A 13,711-nucleotide genomic window follows, 5' to 3' on the forward strand; every position below is an offset into this window, starting at 1 on the left:
ACAGGCTGATTGCATTTTAAGTGCAATGTCTGCCAGACAGTCTTGGCCATATCTTGTGGTTCAAATCAGAAGTTACCTTTTAGAAAGACACCTAATTCCAGACTTGAAGACTTCAATACAACAAAAAACGCAACATATCCATTCTTAAGTTGTTTCAGTGGGTAAATACCTGCACCATTGCTAAACCACCACAAGAGAAAAAAACATCTACAGCAGTTAAATAGCTATATTTATCTTGCCAACAGTTGATCTAACATGGTTCACATAGCTATGAGCTGAGACTAGTCTTCCTTAGACCTTAAAGCCATGAGCAAGACTAGAAAGTTCTTTCATTCCACGAGAAAACCCAATTGTCCAGAAGGTACAATTGAGAGGAATGGAGTAGAAAAAGGTAACAATCACTAAGGTGTATACTATTGTCGCATGAGGATTTCTTTTATGCCACAGAAACAGAGACGGACACCCACCTCGTCACTGTTAATTCACAGCAATCTTGGTATGATCATGGAAAAGAAAGAGGAAAGTCCACTCATTACTGTACAGCATATGACTAGTAAATGTTTTATTATTTCCACTTAAATAAGAAAGTTGAATTTCTTACCTTTCCTTCTGAAACCCACACCAGCTGGTTCTGCTGTTGTTGAATTGCCTCTTTTAGAGCTCCATACCAGCCATCATTCATTGAATTCAAGTTAATGGTAGCTAAAAATAAAGTGACAACTTCTTAAATTTCTTTTTAATTTTGAGAAAGATCTGGATCACTAGAACCAAATGCTGAATACTTGTTAAGTCTCAGCTGGTAAGACAAGTGTAATTTGCTTGGCAGAACCTATAACACTGGAGATAATGCACAAGGCAAAACAAAGCTTGCACGATTCAGATTAGATGCGTTTGCAGGACTGGAAACATCTTTGCACTAGTGCATTGATCATATTTGATTCAGGAATTGAAGACAAAGTTGTTGAATCCCATGTCATTTTTGTCTGCGTCAAGAAGCTACCAAAATATTAATGTCAGTTTTTCCAATATTGGGGCAGATGCATCCAAAAATGAATCAGACACACAAAATAAAGAAGGCTGGCAATATAGGCAGTGGGTAGTACCTAGAAAAGGAAAGATCTATAACAGGAGACAAACAACCCATGGACCACAAGGGGCTGTCTGCTGCCTCCCTTACAAGAAGAGATGGGGGGGAAATGAGGATGGGGTACAACCTTATGGTGTGACAATACACAGCAGTAAATACTACTGGATACTTGTGAAACCTAACATACCGGATTTTTAATAAAATATGAACAATACAGCTGTAAATATGTACTACTAATGCCAATACCAATAAGGCCTGACGAAGGGTTTTTGAACCCGAAAGCTTGCTTAATAACTATTCTCCAGCTATTTGGGTTGGTCTAATAAAAGATATCAAATTCACCCAAGGAACCTTGTCTGCCTACTAATACCAGGACACCTAGCAATGAAAGAACTGACAATAGGGCAATTAAAGATGATTAAAGATGCTGCCTAAACCTTTGTTGGATATAATCATCCCCACACCACTTTTTTTTTTCTTTCTTCTTCAGTTCAGCTTCATTCATAAACATTTCTTTCTGCTCACTTACTTGTGAAGAGGTGATGATTATTTTTCCTTAGTTTGTGAGCTCTTTCATACAATTTTCTGGCACTTTTCCGTGATTCTGGACACAGCCTCGTTCTCATGGTTTTTACACCTTGCTTAGAGTCAGGGTTCAAGAACACTACAATGGGATACCACTGTGCATAATTTAGACGGTCCACTGCATTTGGAGTGACATCCAATAAAGCATGTTTGTCCTGCAGGGAAAGAGAGAACACCAGCAAGAAAGTGAAGCTTTCAAGCTCTACACCTAAGCAATAATTCATTTTTCATATCCTCTATAAAGATCTGTTCTCCAGTTAACATACAGAATGTATTGTAGTATCTAGGTACCGGTACACAAACAGCTTATTTTCCCAGCCTAATAATAAAAATAAGGCAAAACCCAATAGTTAGACTGCCTATACAACTCTTATGACCAACAGAGCCATTGGCAACATGTAGGAGGTGCACGTGCACCCCCTGAAATTGGCAGTGCATCCCCTGAGGAAAGTGCTGCCAATGCTGCTGGTGGTGCCTGCGAGCAGTCGCCACTCTCACCCCTCGCCTACGGTCCCTGATCACCTTTGGTTGCCAGCAATGCTGCCAGATGGTCACCAACCGCTGGTCGGCACTCACCACCAACGCCACTGCAGCCGCCTGCGGGAGCTCCCCGCTCGCTGCTGACACCACTGCCTGTGGGTGGTTGCTGTGCCCCGCCAGGTTCTGGGGGCACATGGCATTCATGACCAGAGCTACTGAAAATGTGTGCGCCTAGTTAGAAATGTGTCACATGTTTATTTTCTACAGGCCAGACAGCTTCCTAAGGAAAGGAAGAGCCACAAAAAGACACAGTGGCAGAGACTATCAGCAGGCCACCAGAAGTTAGAGGAATATAGATAGCCAGCCACAGAATTCAGAGCGTTTCATTCCCACTGGCCACAGCCAATAACAGCAAGTTTGGCTTGCTGTTGCTGCCTTTGGACCCTATTCCCCAATCCCCTCCTGCCAGACGCATCACTATCGGTGGACCTGCTGCCACCACTGTAGTGGCCACAGCAACCACTTCCATACTGTGGCTTGATCCAGCCTATGAGGAGCCCCACAGTCCAGACTCCACCCAGGAGCCCAGGTGAACATAGACACCCCTGAATGAGGGGATAGACTGAAGAAACTGGTGCCAAAGTTAGTGGTTCTCCTGCTAACTTTAAAGACATATAGAGACTGAAATGTTGAAAAGTTAATGGTAAAGAAAAAAGTTAACTCTCTTAAGCTTTTCTATGACATTCTCTTTCAGGTGATTGGAGGCTAAAGGGATAGATGTGGGAGGGTCAATTGCATATTGTAATGGAAAAGAAGAGGGAGACATCTAAGGGCAGAAGAGAAGGAAAAAGGGAGTTTCTGTCCATCATTTAATTTAAGCACATTCAATATTATAGCTTTACAATCTTTTTTATTGGTACAGCTACATACACAAGTTATTATGTTTTTCAAGTATATGCCTAAAAATTACAGCAAGTTAAAGGCTATTTTTAAATTAGAGGCTCATGAAACAGATACCCAGCACATTTGCAAGGAATTTTTTTATTTTTTTTTTTATCTATGGATGATTCTGAAAAATATTTTTAAATATATATATATTTACTTAGGAGAGCAAAATGAGGGAGCACCTTGCAATATAATGCGTCCGCTCTTCTGAAAGTATACCATAAGCTAAAATAAGTGCCTAATATGATAGAAATGTGGCATTTTCCTTTATATCCGCTTTAATAAGTGCCTATATAGATTAAACTGTTTCAACTTGTATTACTGTTTAATTTAGGCAATTAGAAAAGATAAGCATGCCAATACAAATATTTATGCACATAATTCCTTGCTTATAAGAAGTTGATTTATATTTTGTTTTTGCTACTGTGTGTGAAAACCCTAGCATGTTAACTTATGTTTATTTAAATGATTAGACATTTCAGTTAATTCCATCACTCCCGTTCTTATTAATTTATTTTTAGGATCAGCTACACATTTACAAAACACCACATATTTTTTACTACTTACCCTATCAATTATCTGTTTTATTGTATGAAGGCGAATAATGCCAGAACTACGCTGGTCAGTACCAGCATCTCTTGGTTCACTTTCTGTAAATAGAACAGAGTTAAAATTCATTGTTTTTTTAACTGCCTATTATTCAAGTATACAATCCTCTCCAAGCCTGCTCTAGTTTGAAATACCATTTTATTCTTTTAAAATTGTCATAATAAAGATGTTCATTTTACTTCAAAATAATGCAGAAATTAAATGACTGACCTCTATTTATTTTAAAATCACTAAGATTGTATTAGGCATTTAGGAGAGGCTTAATTCTGAATGCTCAAAATTTTGAATTTAGATGCCAAATTCAACTCATGTCCAACAATGCCTGACACTTTGCAGAAGTAGACCCTAAAACATTATTAGAAACTAATGATCCTCTCAATGCAAAATCATGTTTCCTTAAGAAACCTATAGCAATTCCATACCTTTAAGTTACTGTATCAACTAGTTAATTATGAACAATGGGAAAACTTTTAAAGAGCATTTTCATATAACTGACAATGTAAGAGACAAAAATCACAACTGTTACAGAAATAATGGGAGGAAGAAAGCTAGTGAAAACAGGTCAACTATTTTGCTATATTTTATTATTTTAACATAATTTCAAAGAGACACTTACTTGCAATTTGAAAAATGTCAGGTTCTTCTCGTGCTAGTTTCTCTCTTGCAACATCAGCAATTGGTCCAAAGATAGTTACAGGCCTGAGAAATCCAGCTAGAAAAGGAAGGAAGGTGGGGAGGGGAGGAGTAAATTGACCTCTTAAAATAAACTTAAGTCATTTTTCATCAGAAAATATTGAACTGGAACAGTAACTATGTTTATCTGTTTTAAACAGGAAGCTACCTTCTCGAAGCACAACTCTTTCATATGCAGGGAACTTTGTCTGAACAGGCTGTGCAGAGAGATCTTCTCGGCTTTTTCGAAGATTTCTCTTTGAGCTGCGCAGGCCTCGGAACCTCCAGAAATCTGCACGATCCCCTCCTGCTGTCTTTGGAAGAGTGTACTGTACACTAGCTAGCTGCTCAGCTCTAAAAGGGAATACAGTCAAGAAGAGAGATCATGCACCTACACAGACAAAATGCCAACAAACAGGTAAGCAAACAAAATTTTGAAGTTGCATTTGATTAATAAATAGGCTGAAGAACTCCAGATCAACTAAATAAGGAGCTTCAACTCATCTTCTTCTAAACCCAAAATATGACACATCTGAAAAGAGCATGGTTTCCTTGACCAGCTTCCCTACTGCTGGTGATCAAATGATGCTGCTGAGTCAACTACAGTAATTGCTTACACAGCACTTTTGAGAAAACTATATATGTATTTAACTACTTTAGTACATCACTTGTTGTACCCAGTGGAAGGAAGTTGAATTTCAGTGTCCTCTTTTGCTCTTCATTTAGGACTTGCACAGACAGGAAAAAGTGTGCTATGATGCTCACTAGTCTTAAACTCAACCAGATTAGTAAGAAACCTAAAGAAGTAAAATTACCAATGAAGTAAAACTGCTTTGTCTTAGAGTTTTAGAAGCTATTTATTAGACTGTACAAGTTAACTGAATTTGACATTGTTTTTTCTAGACACAGCTTTAAATATGCAGTCTTCCCTTCCCTTGTGTTGTTTCGCTCGCATGGAAACAAGGAAAGCAAACCTAATCTGACTAGCCAGTTTTTCATGTACTGTCTGAGAACAGCATTTTATAAACTGCTGTTTATAAACCCAAATAAAATGCTTAGCACTCACACCAGTCGTATCTAATTTCAAATTAATTTGTATCCTTATGAATGTCTTTCCACTCCCAAAATGTTAAGTAGAAAACATGTCCGACTGACCAGCAGATCTTGTGACTAATGCATAGTTTCCCAAATACAGAACTTGCACAAGCTTTATTAGAACTTTAGCTACTGCTTGCTGAAAACTGTTTCAAGACCATACCTGTTTTTGTTGGGTATGATGCCTCTTTCCACCTCTTTGTGATTCTTGCCAATTCGAATAGCCAGCCAGGAGCCCAGCTTGCCATTGTACAAGGTATCCACCACACGGAACACTTCACCTTTGTTGAAACTTAGCCCATAGGGAGATTCCTTTTCATACTCAAAATGAGTTCTGATATAGAAAGAATCTCCAACATCAGACTCAACAATGCGACGATAAACTGCAAAAAAAAGTTAATCAAATTTGCAGGACATTAAGTCTGTCCTAATGCTCACAGCCATTACTTTATAGAACGATTTTGAACACAAACCTCATGAATCTCTAATTTTTATTTTACCTGTAAAGTATCTCAGAAGTATCTCAAAACTTGGGGCATCTATATAATTTAAAGGGCTTGCTGATATAAATATGCCAGCCAGCAAATCCCACTGGAAACAACATAGCCAAAGGGTTCTTTGCCAATATACCTTATATTTCCTGAAAAGCTTAAGTTGCAGTAGATGAAAGGATTCTTTTTTATCAATACAAATTGCAAATCTCCAAGGACTTCTGCCAGAATAAACCATGCGAGTTATAGTAAGATTTTTTTCCTAACAGTGCTAGTAATAGTGCTATATTTCCAATACTTCAAATTCCTATACTTAAGCTTGTACAATACATGAACTCCTGCATTTTGTGCATGCACACTCAGCAAAACAACTGAATCTTCTAAATGAGTAGCGTTTAAACTTCTAGGATTTTTTCTTATAACAAGATTAGAGCTTATTTAGTGAATTCTGAAGAATATCCTACTATGCTGATACTAATAGAACCTGAAATAACTGATTAATAGTGGAACAAATCAAACAGAACCAGTAGTGCACTCTTCTACACAGGTTAGAGCTACATGAAGTTTTGAGGGTATTTAGTTATTTTAGCTAAGATCGCAGCTCACAGTTTTCATTAAACCAGAACAGTTAATATTGACATGACCCCTATAGTGGATCTGTTTATAAAAGAGTTTAATAGAGAAAAAATAGTCCCATCTGCCTACAGGGAAGTCGCATCCACACTAAGGCAGTTGGACTATTTTAACTATACAGACTTAATTAAAAGTGGAGAAACTTGTATAGACAGACTAGTCCTTAGGAATATCTATTCCAGTCTTTCCTGTGACTACTAACAGGAGAATAATGAATGGAATAATTTTAATATGAAATTCATGAAAATAGACTGAGCCCACAAGCAGTCTTCAAAACAAAACTGTCTATTGCTCAATTGTCCAAAGGCAAATTTCTGCCATTACTATGCTGATTTCTGCTGTGTTTGAAGCAATCTACAATAAGGCTTTACATCAATCTTTCCAAGTTGCCAAAGTTATTTGACGTTAACATCTCTGCATTCAACGAAAACACTTACCATCCTTTTTCTTTTGTGCCAAAATTGTTACCTCTTCTCCTTTAGGGAGATCAAGCAGAAAAAGCACTGCTTCCTCTCTAATGATATTTGTGAAGTCCACATTATTTACCTAGTATGAGTAAAATAAGTTTTGCATTACTATACAACATAACAGAACATGCAAATACAATCATACACTGTGTAAATCTGCATAACCTATTAATACTGTTTGTTTATCCAATTAGGTAGAAACCAACTCTATGTATTTCAAAAGGATTTTGGCCACTCTCAAAATACAACATTTTAAAATACATTTAAAGATGCACATACACTGCCCCTGCCCTCCCCCCTACCTAAAGAGGACAAAATGAATAAATATTTTTTTAGAGGTGCACCGATGCATCAGTCCATATTGTATCAGCACCAATAAAAGGAAAATTGACATTATCAGCAATTGGCTTTCTTGGGGCTGATAGGGACGATAATACCGCATGCATATGCACAACCGCAGCATGCATGCTGCAGCTTGGACAGCAGTGTCCAGCTGGTAAGTCTGTTAGAAGGAAGGGGCAGAGGGGAGTGAACGGGTGTGGGAGCAGATCGAGGCCCCTGTGGTGAGGAAGGGAGTGGGGCTGGGGCAAGCCCTACCCAGCCGGGATGGGACAGGGCATGGGAGCTGCAGCTTGTCCACGGGGTGGCTCCCGATGCTGTGTGCACCCCAAGGGGAAGCACGGGCCCTCCAGATCTGCGCACAGGGTGAGGGCAGGCTGAGGCTGTGGTTGGGGCAGGCAGCAGTGACAATGTTGGGAAAGGAGCTACAGGGAGGCTCTGGTGAATTCTGGGGTGGCTGTAGTCCCCTCCCAGTGCTGCCATTCCCCCCCCCACCAAGAAGAACCCAGCACTGCCCCTGGCCTTAGCCCACAGCAGCTGCTTGCCCTTGCCCCGCATGCAGACCTGAGGGCACATGCCCCCGTGCCTCCTCTGGGGGTGTGCAGAGTGGCAGAAACCCCCACCCTCCCACCCCCATGCCTCTCTGGACAAGCTGCTTGTGGGTCCCGCCCTGACTGGGCAACGCCTGCTTCTGCCCCACTCCCTCACTCCCTGCGGGGACCTCAATCTGGCCCTGCCTTTCCCCATGGTCCTTCACCCTCAGACTTACCACCCAGATGCTGTTCTCCAAGCTGCTGGGCTGCATATCAACAATCAGATTGGGATGGGCTGATATGCCTTGTTAATAATCATCAATTGGTATTGACCCAAAAAAACCTTTATCAGCGCACCCCTAATATTTTTGTACCTAAGATTTCTAGATCACTTATCTAGAAAGATCTGAGATTGAGGGTCATACCTTTATATTGTTAGATGGAAGACATTAGATCATTACTTTAAACTCCTGTATCATGAAATTTTTCTATTACACATAAGAACATAAAAACTGCCATTTACTGGTCAGACCATAAGTCCATCTTACCCAGTATCCCAGGTCTCTCACACTATCTAGCTAAACATTACAGTACATTTGAACATTTACATTTTGATTACCGCATTAGACAGTCAATTATTTATGGACACATGCTGACAAGGTATTTCTCCTTCTTATTTAACCAGTGCAATTTCAAGCTTCCCTGACAGGTTTTTTCTCTCTCCACAAACTCTATAAATAGCAACTAATGTATAAACATCAGGCTAAATAGCCAGTAATGACAAAAAAATCCCCTAAAAAGAAAAGGAGTACAAGAAAACTACATTTTAAGATGCATAATTGTCAATATCAGATTTTTTTCCCCAAAAGTTATATGTTCTAGTTACACCTGTTAAGCAGTTTTGCTGATTCAAGCATATTATACAACTAAATGCTCCCCAAATACTTGATTCATACATGTTAGGGTCAGAAGGGACCTCAATAGATCATCGAGTCCGACTCCCTGCATAGGCAGGAAAGAGTGCTGGGTCTAGATGACCCCAGCTAGATGCATATCCAACCTCCTCTTGAAGACCCCCAGGGTAGGGGAGAGCACCACCTCCCTTGGGAGCCCGTTCCAGACCTTGGCCACTCGAACTGTGAAGAAGTTCTTCCTAATGTCCAGTCTAAATCTGCTCTCTGCTAGCTTGTGGCCATTATTTCTTGTAACCCCCGGGGGCGCCTTGGTAAATAAAACCTCACCAATTCCCTTCTGTGCCCCCGTGATGAACTTATAGACGGCCACAAGGTCACCTCTCAACCTTCTCTTGCGGAGGCTGAAAAGGTCCAGGTTCTCTAGTCTCTCCTTGTAGGGCTTGGTCTGCAAGCCCTTAACCATACAAGTGGCCCTTCTCTGGACTCTCTCCAGGTTATCCACATCCCTCTTGAAGCGCGGCGCCCAGAATTGCACGCAGTTCTCCAACTGCGGTCTGACCAGCGCCCGATAGAGGGGAAGTATCACTTCTTTGGATCTATTCGTCATGCATCTGCTGATGCACGATGAAGTGCCATTAGCTTTTCTGATGGCTTCGTCACACTGCCGCCTCATGTTCATCTTGGAGTCCACTAGGACACCAAGATCCCTTTCCACTTCCGTGCCACCCGGCAAGTTATTTCCTAGGCAGTAGGTGTGCTGGACATTTTTCCTCCCTAGGTGCAGCACTTTGCATTTCTCCTTGTTGAACTGCATCCTGTTGTTTTCTGCCCACTTGTCCAACCTATGCAGGTCTGCTTGCAGCTGTTGAGTGCTAGTTGGGGTCCTAAACAGCATACTTTATTACCATATCAGGTAACAAAATTTAATCCATTTACAAGGCTAACTCCAGGGAAAATAAAGCACTCTGTGCTTCTATTTCAAAACTTGTAGTGCAATCAGTACTCTTTACGGGGAATAGATTCCAGGGGATAAATGGACTTAACTGCCTTGCACGAAGTACTTCAAAGTTTATAAATGAAAGGTGCAAAATACTATTATAACAGACAATTAACAGACATACTAGATAACAGACATGTTAACTAAGGAGTTTTTGTATGAACGGGGTCAACAATCCATTAGTTTAAAAAAACATATTTTCAACTTGGAAAATTGAGACCCATAATTTACCACAAAACAAGGCAAAATAGCAGGAATTTTTACTACTGCACCATCCAACATTGCTCAGTACTAATAAGTATATTTGTGCAGCCTGATCAAAAATGATATTTTGTTCTATATTACAACAGTTGATAGAACAGATTCTTTTAATCTGTGGAAGTCTGACTTACCCTGAGAATTTGATCCCCTTCTTCTAATCCTTCTTTTGCTGCAGGGCTGTCCTCCAGAACACCTGCTACAAATATACCTACATCATTGCCACCAGCCAGACGCAGGCCCACACTGTCTCCTTTTTTGAATTTTACCAGCTTCATGCTTGGCCTAAAGGTTTAAACATATTCTATTTAATACACACACACACAACTTAAAATATCATCATAGATCAAAAATTAAGACAGTAACAGTACAGTGTTTGGCCATTACTTCAGTTTCAGAATATTATAGTATGCATATCATTTGCATCAGCAGTACATTAACTATAACTTAGCATTCCTCTCATGGGCTGGACTTAAAATTGGCAACACTCACTTGGAAAGTTTTATCTTTTGCTTCACATTATTTACGAAGATAATATTTTAAAATGGGACATATAATATTGCTTATTTCAAAGTTCTTAACAGCCTACCTACATATTGTTACTCTACACAGTTTTGTTCTCTTGACCTTGCACACCATCTAATAGTTTATCATCAGAAGGCTGCTCCTATATGTATGGATTTGTTTGCTTTAAAAACAATAAAAACAAGATTTGGGAAAGATGGGACAGAAATCTATATTAGGATAATATCAACAAAAATAATTCAGGCATTATATATTTAAGACAGCCATTATTGCAAACATTTACTCTGTCTAGAAAATTAAAGTTTCAAAACAATAAAATGTGTTATATAAAAGTGTTAACAGAGCTGCCTAAAGAGCCTAAATTCTATCACTCTAATATTTATGAACAATTAGGAAGACATAACATCTTACTCTACCATCCTTCCTTTTTCATGTCCTTGTGACAAGGTATTTATCAGAATTCGCAGATTCACTGGAATCTGACAGGGCTGTGGCATGAGCACTTATCCTAGGGCCTCCAACTTGTAAGCTCTGTGCTGTGAACCATGTGCCTTAGCACCCCTGCCATCCCAACCCCCTCTTAGTCTACCAACTGCCAAGTAGAAGCTCATTGACTTAAATGACAGCTGGGTACGGCTCAACAATTGGGGCGTTTTAAAATATTAAAATAATTTAAAATTATATTACCGAAGCATTCCATCTTCATGAGTTGAACTAGGTAAAGGACCATCAGACGGACTGACTGGTAAATCGACATCTGGTTGTCCTGCTTGTGCGTACACTGGCTTTGGTTCTATTAAGACACCAAGAAAACCATTAGTTTTCTAAACTGCTGGAAAAGCATAACATAATTCATGCTTGCTGTGTCACTGTGAAAATGTAGAGTCCTTCTCCCACCCACCTTCAATTTTCCAAGTGTTAATAAAGAAACAGTATTTGGGGTCTGGACAGGTGTTACTTTTCTAGCAAGAGAAATGCTACTGTCCTGCTACAATTTTGGAGTGTATGGGCACTCATGCAGTCTCTCCTGCAAGAAGCACACCAGATCAGGGAGAAAGATGTCTTTTAAACCAGGAAGATCTTTTCTGCCCAAGTTTCTTGCACAGGAATGAATGCCTATATGCTTCCTAAGACAAAACAAGAGTCCCTTTCCTGAGCGAGTAGAATTTTTAAAGCTGGTCTTCTCCTGCACTGGGTCATCCACATCCGCTGCACCAAAGTAACTCGAGCTCAAGTTTCATAACACAGGGAATACTGCATAAATGGCTAAATACCATCTTTATAATGGGGAGGGTAGATGTACATGTACATCAAAACACTTCTTTCCAGCCATTTAAGCTTTGAACACCTTAGGATTTCCACTTGAAGTACCTCTAAACAAAAACAGACAAGCCTGACCCAAAGGCTAGGGACAGATATTACACATAAACTGGTTTAAGTGATCAGAATCTGGTTTAAACCTGTAACAGAACAGATGTTCAGTGCGCATAAACTGGTTTGAAAATGGCGGAAACTGGTTCAAGATAAACCTGGTTGAAAGTAGTATCAGACTTAACTGATTTGGGTTAAACCGATATATGCAATGCCTGTCCCAGACCCCTCCCTAGTTTACGTTAAATCCGAGTCCCCCAGCAGGTTGAGTGGGAAAGGTAACTAGTAAGGTGAAAGTGCTAGACTTTAGGAAAGCTGATTTCAATGAACTCAGGCGTTTAGTCAAGGACGCACTGCAGAGTAGGAGTTTTGAAGGGATGGGAGCCCAAGAACGATGGCTGTGCCTTAAGGAAATGATCCTTCGGGCACAAAGGGAGACGATCCCGATGCAAGGAAAAAGAGGGAAAGGGGCCAGGAGGCTTCCTTGGCTGACCAGAGAAATCCAGGGCAGCCTAAGGGCCAAAAGGGGAGCACATAAAAAGTGGAAACAGGGAGAGATCACCAAAGACGAATATACCTCCTCTGCTCACGCTTGTAGGGAGGCAGTTAGACAGGCCAAAGCTACCATGGAGCTGAGGATGGCATCCCAAGTAAAGGACAACAAGAATTGTTTTTTAGATATATAGGGAGTAAAAGGAAGGCCCAGGGAGGAATAGGACCCCTGCTAAATGGGCAGAAACAATTGGTGACGGACAGGGGGGACAAGGCTGAACTCCTCAACAAGTTCTTTGCCTCAGTGTTCCTAAGAGAGGGGCACAACAAGTCTCTCACTGGGATTGTAGAGAGGCAGCAGCAAGGCGCCAGACTACCATGCGTAGACCCTGAGATGGTGCAGAGTCACTTGGAAGAACTGGATGCCTTTAAGTCAGCAGGACCGGATGAGCTCCATCCGAGGGTGCTGAAGGCACTGGCTGACATCACTGCACAGCCACTGGCGGGAATATTTGAACGCTCGTGGCACACGGGCCAAGACCCGCAGGACTGGAAAAGGGCCAATGTGGTCCCCATTTTCAAGAAGGGGAGGAAGGAGGACCCGGGCAACTATAGGCCAGTCAGTCTCACCTTCATCCTTGGCAAAGTCTTTGAAAAAATTAATAAGGCTCACATTTGTGAGAGCCCGGCAGGACAAATTATGCTGAGGGGAAACCAGCACGGGTTCGTAGCAGGCAGATCGTGCCTGACTAATCTAGTCTCTTTTTATGACCAGGTTACGAAATGCCTGGACACAGGAAGAGGGGTGGATGTCGTATACTTAGACTTCAGGAAGGCCTTCGATACGGTATCCCACCCCATACTGGTGAACAAGTTAAGAGGCTGTGACTTGGATGACTACACAGTCCGGAGGGTGGCGAATTGGCTGGAAGGTCGCACCCAGAGAGTTGTGGTGGATGGGTCAGTTTCGACCTGGAAGGGTGCGGGCAGTGGGGTCCCGCAGGGCTCGGTCCTTGGACCGATACTCTTTAATGTCTTCATCAGAGACTTGGACGAGGGAGTGAAGTGTACTCTGTCCAAGTTTGCGGATGACACAAAGCTATGGGGAGAAGTGGACATGCTGGAGGGCAGGGAACAGCTGCAAGCAGACCTGGATAGGTTGGACAAGTGGGCAGAAAACAACAGAATGCAGTTCAACAAGGAGAAATGCAAAGTGCT

The 13,711-nt window shown here is 41.1% G+C and overlaps 1 protein-coding gene across 8 annotated transcripts in view; it reads right to left on the reverse strand.

Annotated features, from left to right (window-relative positions):
- Positions 1-13,711, reverse strand: part of TJP1 (tight junction protein 1) — a 275,807-nt gene that overhangs the window by 30,176 nt on the left and 231,920 nt on the right. For all 8 annotated transcript variants that reach the window (XM_019477550.2, XM_019477545.2, XM_019477543.2 and 5 more), the window contains 9 exons: positions 11,318-11,423; positions 10,240-10,390; positions 7,035-7,143; positions 5,637-5,856; positions 4,548-4,732; positions 4,323-4,418; positions 3,665-3,747; positions 1,617-1,827; positions 602-702 (listed from right to left, as the gene is read on the reverse strand). In XM_019477550.2, the coding sequence (XP_019333095.2) occupies positions 602-702; positions 1,617-1,827; positions 3,665-3,747; positions 4,323-4,418; positions 4,548-4,732; positions 5,637-5,856; positions 7,035-7,143; positions 10,240-10,390; positions 11,318-11,423 (1,262 nt within the window). The remainder of the gene's footprint in view (positions 1-601; positions 703-1,616; positions 1,828-3,664; positions 3,748-4,322; positions 4,419-4,547; positions 4,733-5,636; positions 5,857-7,034; positions 7,144-10,239; positions 10,391-11,317; positions 11,424-13,711) is intronic.

Source organism: Alligator mississippiensis, chromosome 11, assembly GCF_030867095.1.
Source record: "Alligator mississippiensis isolate rAllMis1 chromosome 11, rAllMis1, whole genome shotgun sequence".
NCBI classification, from domain to species: domain Eukaryota; kingdom Metazoa; phylum Chordata; order Crocodylia; family Alligatoridae; genus Alligator; species Alligator mississippiensis.